General features: G+C 45.6%; 1 protein-coding gene across 1 annotated transcript in view; it reads left to right on the forward strand.

The window, feature by feature from the left end:
* Window positions 1–1673: 1673 nt before the first annotated feature.
* Window positions 1674–10467, forward strand: part of LOC100696994 (potassium voltage-gated channel subfamily A member 1) — a 42134-nt gene continuing 33340 nt past the window's right edge. Inside the window, exons 1-2 of the mRNA XM_005475734.4 lie at window positions 1674–1699; window positions 4003–8151. Coding sequence (XP_005475791.1) covers window positions 5699–7411 — 1713 coding nt within the window. The 5' untranslated portion in view covers window positions 1674–1699; window positions 4003–5698 and the 3' untranslated portion in view covers window positions 7412–8151. The remainder of the gene's footprint in view (window positions 1700–4002; window positions 8152–10467) is intronic.

The following is a 10467-nucleotide window of genomic DNA, read 5'->3' on the forward strand; positions in this document are numbered from 1 at the left end:
TTCTTTTGTTGCCTTTATTTGATAACAGAACAGTGAAGACAGGCAGGAAAGTGAGTGCAGGTCAGACTCAAACCCAAGCTGCCACACTCCAATCATGTGGCTTATGGTCACCTGTTCACCGCTGAGCTTTTCTCATTTCTTCAGCACTGTCGTCATCTCTTTTATTGTGATGGGTTTGTTATCTCTCAGTCCTCTTATTAAATAACTGGACAAAGTTAAATTGTTTGCAAGTTTGTTGGTTTTTTGTTGTCTGTCTGCTGTAGCATTATTTTAGCTAAGGCTGGTCAGTCTTCCAGGTGTGGACCTAACCACAGATGCCAGAGAGTAAGAATACTGTGTGCTGATCGGAGGAGGCAGGAACTTATAACCAAGAGGAACCAAAGTCCTAGGTGAGGTGTTTCAGGCACTGGGAGGAGACGCTGGAGCAGACCCAGGACATGGTGATTTGATCTGGGATAGGAACTAGAGCAGCCTGTTCGATGGGCTGGACATGGAACCCCAAATTGTTCCTGATGGGTTCATTGGAGTGAATGTAAGATAGAAACTACTCTGGCTGCTGAAGCAGAGCAGAAAATGACAGCTAAATAACAACCAGTCCTTTAGGTCCTTTAGGAAGGCCTCAGTGTCTCCCAGAGGAGACTCTTCTTCTCCAATGACCGGAGCAGACGAAGTGTCCGAAAGAAGATGGAACCAAACTGAACACACAACAAGCTGCTCAGAGCCTCTGGATCCTTGTAACACTTACTGATCTTTAAACAGATGAAAAACTGGTGCTTCTCTGCTGCTTTAACCACACACACTGATTTCTTCTGTTTGACTTCTGTTCCACTCACACAAACCCAGTTCCACAAGCAGACAGTGGATCAAGCATCACATCTGTTGCTTTAAATTTCCAGCTGTGAGTCTCATTCGTGGTCTCCAGTAGTGCTCCCCCTCGGTTCACCCTCCGCCTGAGAAATATTCTAGAGTTTGATACAATCATCATGTGATTTAGATGAGCGAATCTTATCCTGTATTTAAAAGTAGAGATGCTTGTCTCTGTGCTTCTTCTGTGTTTAAATGAGAACTTCTTTGTTGTGTAGCTGACCTGCAGACCTGATGCGTGTCTGCAGTTTTTTTAGAAGCTGTGTTGTTGTTATCAGCTGCAGCAGTGGCTCTGAACTGTGTCTCTGTAATTAGAGAGCTAATTTGTGAGCTGCCGTTGTTATGGATGCTGGTTGTTAGTGGTTACCTGTTGTTATGGTTACCGTTTCCCTGTGTAGCTGGTAACAGGACCTGAAGTACCGCAGAGTGGGACTCAGCTCCAACTCCTACACATGTTCATCAGGATGGCTGAGGTTTGGGACATTCTGTGACTGAACCTCCGTCAGTAACACAGCGGGATGCTTTCAACTCGGAGTTCAGAGTTTGCACACCTCAGGCCTTAAAAACAGTCATTTGGTTTTTTGGAATTGGAATGGAAATGGAAATGAGGATGAAAAAAAATCTGCTGTAAAATACATAATCAGTTCAGTTGTTTGTTTGTTTTTTCAATTTAAGCTAATACTACAAAATAAAAAGTTTATATAACTACATAAATCCGCTCTCCTTCCACTGCCCTGAAGGAACAGTCACTGATCACAGTCACGTGCAGGAGCTGTTTGTGTGATGGGGTTTTTTATTCAGCACCTGAAATCTGTCAGCAGCTGCTGCCAGAAAGGTTTGTACCTTCATGTCCGTCACAGGATGATTCCTGCACACTTCCTTCAGAACATCTTCATGTTTTGCGGGTGCTTTGCCAAATTGAGCAGACCCGGCTAAGTCCAGCCTGTGCCGGTTTGGTTTTTCACAGAGACATTCATATTGGCTCATACACAACTGAGTAAAGCACAGGACAGAAAACCGGTTGGATATTTTGATTTCAGTGACCTCGGGCTCAGGGTGGAGTTTGTTGTGCTGATATAGTTATTTATGTGTTTTTTCTTTTGATGTGTCTTTACACGCCTGCAGCCTGGTCTTAACATTTTCACATGTATATAAAATTATGCTTAAAGGTCAGCTCGTGGAGGCATAACATTCAAACCTGAGGTGCAGAATTTGTTATGTTCATCGTGTCAGGATATAAGGTTGGACCAAGAGCTTTTCAGATGTAAACACAACCACTCCAGTGTTTGTATATTCTTTATGTAGCACTTGTGAATGCACCTGCTGCCATGACCACCGGTCTTAAGAGAAGATTTCTCATAATAATAGAACACCGTTTGACTTTAAAGCCCTCCTTCCCTCTGGGACTGTGAAACCTGCAGATCTGTATCAGACACATGTGAACATCACATTAGAATGCAGCAAAATAATCTCTCATCTCTGTGCTAATCATCTGCTCTTTTTTCATGTCCCTGTTTGTTTCTGCTTCTCCTCCTCCCCCCCGATTTTATACCTCACAGCATCCAGCTACAGTTTCATGTTTTTGGAGCGCCCGCATGACAAACATGATAAAGTTTATTGTAAAAACCTCCTAATGGCTGTATCCAGTGCGTGAAATCGCTGCGTTGCCAGTGGCCAGTCACACAGTGGGATGGGTGATGGTGGGTTATTATTCATGGCTGCAGGAGTCTGAGAACAGTGCATTAATCCAGGGGCGGGGAGATGCACAAAGTTCTTATCATGATGAGGCTGTGGCATTAGATAAGGAAACGGATAAATATAGTGCTCCTGCTTTGTTTTGCTAATCCACCCACAGGGCTGAGAAACTAACCTTTTAAATAGGTCGCCCTCCTCTGCTTTTAGAAACAAGCGCTCTGGCTCTCTGTGTCCACCGGCGTGCATCTGCGTGTCCTTTGTAGCATTTTGGATGTTCAGTCGGTGCACTCTGGACGGAACTTGGTTAAAGATCTTACATTAGAGGTGAGGTAGCAGGAGTGGTCTCAGTGGTGATGCTTCTTAAACCCAGGAATAACTAGGAATTGCAGTTTGTATTCTTCTTATTTTATTATTATTTGTTTTTTGTTATTAATTTCAACCATAAACAGCACCGGAGCGTTGATCGCACCCTGACAGTACAATCAAGAATCCTCAGTCTAATCACGCCTGCATACTATCACTCATAAAAAAAACCCCATACCAATTATATTTGAACAAAAGCAGTAGGATAACGTCAGACACAGTTTTCTGTTTTTTTTTGGTTGATTTAAACGACCCTGCACAATAACTGGCCTGGCTCTGCTGGAGGTTTCTTCTTGTTAAAAGGGACTTTTTCCTTCCCACTGTCGCCAAAGTGCTTGCTCACAGGGGGTCATATGATTGCTGGGTTTTTCTCTGTATGTATTATTGTAGGGTCTACCTTACAATATAAAGCACCTGGAGGTGACTGTTTTGATTTGGTGCTGTATAAATAAAATTGAATTGAATTGAACTGAACTGAACTGAACTAAGTCTGTGCTGCCTTGATTGGAAACACTGCTTAGATGTTGTGCTGCGTATAGGTTTTTTATACTATAAGAGCCAGAAATCAACACCTGTGTCTGAAGAATGGAGCTGATTTTCCTTTTGGGGTGTTTGTAATGAATAATCTGACCAATAATATGGCTGCTGTCAGGTTTTTGTACTAGCACAACACTGAGCAGTGACTGAAGTTCTCTTGACTTCAACAGCAAGATACTGAAAAGCACAAGAAACAAAATATTCAAACTTATCATGAATTTTTCATAAAACCAACAAAAATAATGAGAACAGACACAAAAAGATGATTAAATGCAGAATAAACTCCACAGAACACAGAAACAAGGATCCTTCATGATTACAGCAAAAACAGAAAATGATGCTCCAGCTTGTTGCTGGTTAATGATTACAGTGTTGACATAAAGACTCACATGGCTGCATGAGATCCAAACATGATAGTACAAGAACTCACTTCAACCATAAACTAACAGCTGACCAGCAGCGGTGGGCTGATGGGGATGTGTCTTTATGTGCAGACAAACATGAGCTTGTGTTCTAAAGAAAAGCTGTATCCATCTCCCTCAGAGCCAGCAGGATGAGGCAGAGTGTGGCCCCAGGGCCGAGCCAGCAGCAGCAGAGCAGCAGAGAACATGAGCATAAAGGAAACAAAGAGGCGCGCATGAAAGCCGCGAGTCCATGGATGCCATCATGTGGAAAGCAGGCCTTTATGCTCACACTGTAAGGAGATGGATGTGTGCGCAATAAGGAGATCTGAAAGCTTGCACACGTGTGCTGCTGTGGCAGTAAAACACACAAAGGAAGGTCTGATGTTGTGTAAGGAGTGAAAATAAAAACAAAATCACAGAAAGAAATCACCACATGACCTCACAGCATCTCAGTTTATTCTGTTTTTCATCTATCTGAACTCTGAAGCATCAATTTGTGTCCACAAACACCAGCGAGGTCATCTGAGGTTGTGTTAGTCAATGATAATCCTCACTCCTGTTAGGGGTTATATACAGACACCAAAACAGCTTCTGCATCAGCCTGTCAGTATGTTTATGTTAACAGGACTTTGTGAGGACTGACTCACCACTGGTGCCTCTGGTGGCCGGCAGAGGAACAGCAGCTTGTGGTTTCAGATGGAATTTTATGGTCGCTGTCCTCCGCAAACAGTCGGGCTTCAGGCCTGAGTGTGCAGGCAGGTTGGGCTGTCTCTTTATTAGGAACCAATGCAAGGAGATCAGAGAGGGCTGACAGGGAGAGGTCAGAGTGACAGGAAACAGGAGCAAAGGTTTATCAATCAAGACAAAACAAACTTCATGGAAATAAAAAGTTTTCATGTATCTTCTTCTCCAACACTGAAATACTGACTCTGTTCTGTCCTTGGTGAACAAAACAAACACACCTTAAACGTGGAGCTGTTTATTGGCTTGTGATATTAAACTGTGGAATTTTAATGCCATCTGATATTTGATATGTATGTTCATGTATTTATTTATGGCCCTTTACGAGGAGACGCTGCAGGTTAACTTTAACTAAAGTTTATTATAAAAGTTAAAACAGGAATTTATGATCAACAAAATACATCAAATAAAGCTGAGAACGGGCAGCTGTAGCGCTCGTAACCTTTGACCTCTTCATTCACACTGCCTGACAAACTCACAGGTGTGTACCGGAGTGGGAGCGCGCAGGTGAGACGTGTGGGCTTTTTGCCACAGACCGTCATGTTGTGTTGGATCAGACTTTGATCTTTGAGGTTTTCAGTGACATTTTTAGACCGTCGCTGTGTGCACTTGCGCGCGGACTGTCCCCTGCGCAGAAATCCAAATAAATGAAAGTGAATATAAAAAAATGAGATGGTCATTGCGCGCGCTTTGTCCCAACCGGGGGCTCTCTCCCAGTGTGTATGTGTGTGAGAGAGAGAGAGAGAACGAGAGAGAGAGAGAGAGGAGCGCAGCAGGTCGAGCAACACTTTTGACGTCAGGAGTGATCACTGCTGCCTCTCTCTCTCTCTCTCTCTCTCTCTCTCTCTCTCTCTCTGTGTCTCATCCGGGTCTTCTTCTCCTTTTGTGCGCTTTTTCCGTCCGTTTGGCGCAGACGTGCGGTGGCTCGGAGCCTGAAGAGCAGAAGACCCTCCACAGATGCGGTCCCTTGAGGAGGAGCTGCAGGAGCTGCGTCTCCCCCGCTGCTCCTCTCTGTGAGTTTCCTGGAGGATGTTCGCGCTCAGGATCAACAAGTCTCTCCTGCTCTGCGCGCTGTAACTGTGGATGGCTGCGGGATGGAGATAGCCTTGGTGAGCTTTGAGAACGGCGGCGCCAAAGGGAGCGGTGGAGGAGGAGGAGTTGGAGGAGGTGGAGGCAACAATGCCGAGGAGAGCTGCCGGAACGCGCTGGATGTCCCTCAGCCGGGCTTCGTTCAAGGCGGGCGGGGAGAGGACTACAGCAAGGAGCTGAACACCCGGGGCGGCTCGCTGCCGCCGCACAGCCCCTGGAAGATCAATGACATGAACAACACTCTGAGCTGCAGCGAGAACGCCATGGATGCGCTTTTACGCGCGGACCACAGTCCCCACCTGTTCGACGAGGACATGCTGGACATGGACATGGATACGGAGAGCAACGAGAGGGTGCTCATCAACATCGCGGGTCTGAGGTACGAGACCCAGCTGGGTACCCTCAACCAGTTCCCTGACACTTTATTGGGAGACCCCGCTAAAAGGATCAAGTACTTCGACCCGCTCCGGAACGAGTACTTCTTCGACCGAAACCGGCCGAGTTTCGACGGGATTCTGTATTTTTATCAGTCCGGAGGAAAGATCCGGAGACCCGTCAACGTGTCCATAGACGTGTTTGCGGACGAGATCCGGTTCTACCAGCTGGGGGAGGAGGCCATGGACCGGTTCCGCGAAGATGAGGGCTTCATTAAAGAAGAGGAGAAGCCGCTGCCGCAGAACGAGTTCCAGAAGCAGGTCTGGCTCATCTTCGAGTACCCCGAGAGCTCCAGCCCGGCCCGGGGCATCGCCATCGTGTCCGTGATCGTCATCACCATATCCATCATCACCTTCTGCCTGGAAACGCTGCCGGAATTCAGGGATGAGAGGGAGCTGGCGGTCACCAGCCGTCTGGACAACAGCACGGCGCCCCGGCCGTCGCTCACCTTCACCGACCCCTTCTTCATCATCGAGACCACGTGCGTCATCTGGTTCACCTTCGAGCTCATCGTGCGCTTTTTCGCGTGCCCCAGCAAGTCCGAGTTCTCCAAGACCATCATGAACATCATCGACATCATGTCCATCATGCCTTACTTCATCACCGTGGGCACGGAGCTGGCGGAGCAACAGGGCCAGGAGCACCAGAACGGTCAACAGGCCATGTCTCTAGCCATCCTGAGGGTCATCCGCCTGGTCCGGGTCTTCCGCATCTTCAAGCTGTCCCGACACTCCAAAGGGCTGCAGATCCTGGGCCAGACTCTGAAGGCCAGCATGCGCGAGCTTGGCCTGCTCATCTTCTTTCTCTTCATCGGGGTCATCCTCTTCTCCAGCGCCGTGTACTTCGCCGAAGCTGACGAGCCAGAGTCCCACTTCTCCAGCATCCCCGACGCCTTCTGGTGGGCAGTAGTCACCATGACGACTGTGGGTTACGGTGACATGAGGCCCGTGACAGTCGGGGGGAAGATCGTGGGCTCTCTGTGCGCCATCGCCGGCGTGCTGACCATCGCGCTGCCGGTGCCCGTCATCGTGTCCAACTTCAACTACTTCTACCACCGGGAGACGGACCAGGATCAGTCCTCCCTGAAGGACGAGCCCAACAGCGGCAGAGAGAGCCCCGAGCTTAAGCGCAAAGGCAGCAAAGCGTCCATGAAGTCTCAGGACGTGGAGAACAACGAGGCGGGCGCTTCGGTGGAGAAAACGAACATCAAAGCAAACAGCAGCGTGGACTTCAAGAGATCCCTTTACGCGTTCTGTCTGGACACGCGGGAGACGGACCTGTAGCCGTGCACGAGCACACCCGGGCTTAAAGCAGAAACAGTCGTGTAGAATAAACCCCGTTAATGGGCTCTTAAGTCTTTGCACATTGCAGTTGGAGGATCAACACATTGCAATCCTGAAAAGTTTTAAGAGGGTTGGTTTATAAAAAGCACACTTTAATCCCCATCATCTGGTAAGCACGACAGTTAAAAGTGCGGAGTTATGAACGAGCTGCAGCGCATGTGATGCAACACAGAGGCCCTTTAATAAAGCAGGGACACCTGCAGAGCATCAAATCTAACTCATGGATGAATTAGAGGGAAGTGGGACATCAGATGCTGCAGATAATCAGGGACGAGCACGACTTGGAATAATTACTTGACACAGTGAGAGGATTACCAGGACCAACCAGACTGTGTATATAATGCAGGAGGCAGACCACATTCAGTAGTGCAACAGCAACAAATAATAATAATAATAATAATAATTTCCCAACTGTGATGTTTATACTGGCAGCAGACGTGTAAATATTCCCCACAGGCTGCTCTTATTGTAGAAAAACAAAAGTATATTTTTGAGATGCAGACACCTGTTTTCCTTCACTCAGGTTCTGTTTCAATCAGAGAGGGTTTGGGGGGGGACCTCAGCCTTGAACTTTTAAATAAAGAACATTTGGGATTTTTTTTTTAAACTGAGGGAACAACAGCCAAGGAAAGAGGACAGAGCAGAAACCGTCTGGAGAGATCAAGCATCAGCGATACCAGGTGAGAACATGTGAGCACATTTTGACGTTTAAGAGTTTTTATGTAATGACATGCTCAGTAGTGTGCACGTGAGGCACAGTCATGTTGCCGGGAGCTGTCCTTTCAGCACCACGCTCCTCTGTATGGAGTCCCATTGATGCCAAATTTCAAGTTCCAAAATTCAATTACATCTTAAATTTACATTAAGTTTTATTTTTGTCTATTAAAAACAAAGCATACAAACTTCTATTCTATATTATTTCAATATGCATGAATTTTGGTTATATGCATATGGCATCAGACCATAATTACAGTCACCTGAGTGACACTTTAGATTATATACTACACTGCACTTGGCAACAGTGGGGAAAAAAACCTCCCTTTTAACAGGAAGAGATATGTGTCAGAAACAGGATTAGAGCTTTTTTTTGCCACCTTCAGGCAGCAAGAGAAATTACACAAATACGTTTGAGACAGGGCCAGTGTGGCCCTGCTGGTCCTATGCAGAGCTCTGCAGACCAATGTCTACCTGTTGTTGTGCTGTACTGTCACCAGGGGGCAGTAGTTTGTTGTTGGTTATGTTGTTTAGCTCCACCCACAGAGAAAACAGAAGTGAAATTAGAGAAAGAATTTCTTTATGGTGGTGTGAAAAGAAATTAATCAGTCTGTCTGAGCTTCTTTTTGGATCTTTCATTATTTTTTGTCTTTGTGGTGAATTCTGTTTTCAAGTCCTCTCTCATCCAAGCGCACGTTTCAACCAATCAGCATACTAACCACACATAGTGTCATCATCACCAGGATACTCGCTGTGGATTTTATTTCATTTCATTTCATACTTTTTGGGACGAACCCACCTTCTGACCTGTTCCTACAGGAGTGTCTCTGTTTACATCTGTCCAAGAATGAATCCGAGTTTAGGATCATGTTTCATAACACAGATAAATTATTTCAAGTGTCCTAAGAAAATAATTGATTTTTTGGGCAAACATGATAATTACATCATTACTCCAAATATTTTACGAATCCCAGGATGTTTTTTTCCCAACATACTCAAGCTAATGATACAGCTAATAATTTTCTGCAGTGAACATGGAAGTCTTCCTCATCATGCTAAATCTAAGAGTCTGGAAACATTACTAAAATGACTGCAGCTTTCACACAGGTGACATGTGGCTTGGTGCCTTCAGAGCTTAGCTCAGTATCAGAGCCGCCTCTGTACGCATACTGTTATCACAGCATTACAAACTAAGCTGCAAATTTGTGGCCATGTGTTTGTTTCTTTTTTCTTGGGGAGAAGTGACGTGACAACCACCCATAATGTTGAAGTTGAAACCTTTCACCATGTATGCTTGTATGACTCGAGTATTTTCAGCACTGTGATCATAAACTGGTGGCTTTTCTTCAATATTTCTAAATCCAGCAAGCTTTAAGGTGGCAGCGTCTTTAACAATCACACATCTCCTAATTAACCTCAAAGTCTGGACATCTGTTTGATGAATCACTTTCACAATATCTCCCAGAGGGCTGCAAACTCTAACTAACCCACTAATGACTGAAGTCACTAATCCTCACCTCGCAGGCTTCGTTAGGTCTCGGGCTATGGAGCACAAAGACTGTGGCATTAATCTCTGATGTGTTAAAAACAGAAGACTCATGCTGGGAAAACAAAAACGCTGCCTTTGACCTGCTGAAAGGACAAGTTGGAGCTGTTTCAGAGCAGATGAGTGTGAGAGTTACCTCAGAGGAGGGATGTCTTTGTGCAGATATGGGGCAGACTGAACACGGTAACTAAAATCATGACTTTTTGGACAAATTAACTGTTGAGCCAGTGTCCAGATAGATTTAAAATTAAAATGACTGCAACAGTTTGTCAAACTTACAGCTTCCAAATGAAGAAAAGACGCATCAGTGTCTTCATGTACTAAGACCAATATTTAAAGATGAATATTCATATTGAATATTTAAAGATGAAGGCAAACATTAAACGAAAAGCACTTTCACTTGTTTCATTCATGCTCTGCCTTCCTGTCGTTCAGTTGGACTCAAGCTCCCACCTCCCTCAGTGGAAGGTGGGGATTTGTTATCTTTTATTTTTAGTTTGGGTAAAAGTGGCAGTGCACAGATGGAGTCTGCAGGCGAGAAGCCGTCAGCTGTCACTTTGGGTGTTATCTCTGAAGCAGCTGGGAGCTTCCTGCACATTTGTCCTGGGAGACCGGGGAGCACTGAAGGTTCGATGGGGGCATCTTAATGCACCAAACAAGTCTGCTTTAGATATTTATAGAGGTTTTTATCAAAATTAGGAGAGACTTTGTTTTCCTTTTTTAATGTGGGATTTGG

The sequence above is a fragment of the Oreochromis niloticus genome, linkage group LG17, assembly GCF_001858045.2.
Source record: "Oreochromis niloticus isolate F11D_XX linkage group LG17, O_niloticus_UMD_NMBU, whole genome shotgun sequence".
NCBI lineage: Eukaryota > Metazoa > Chordata > Actinopteri > Cichliformes > Cichlidae > Oreochromis > Oreochromis niloticus.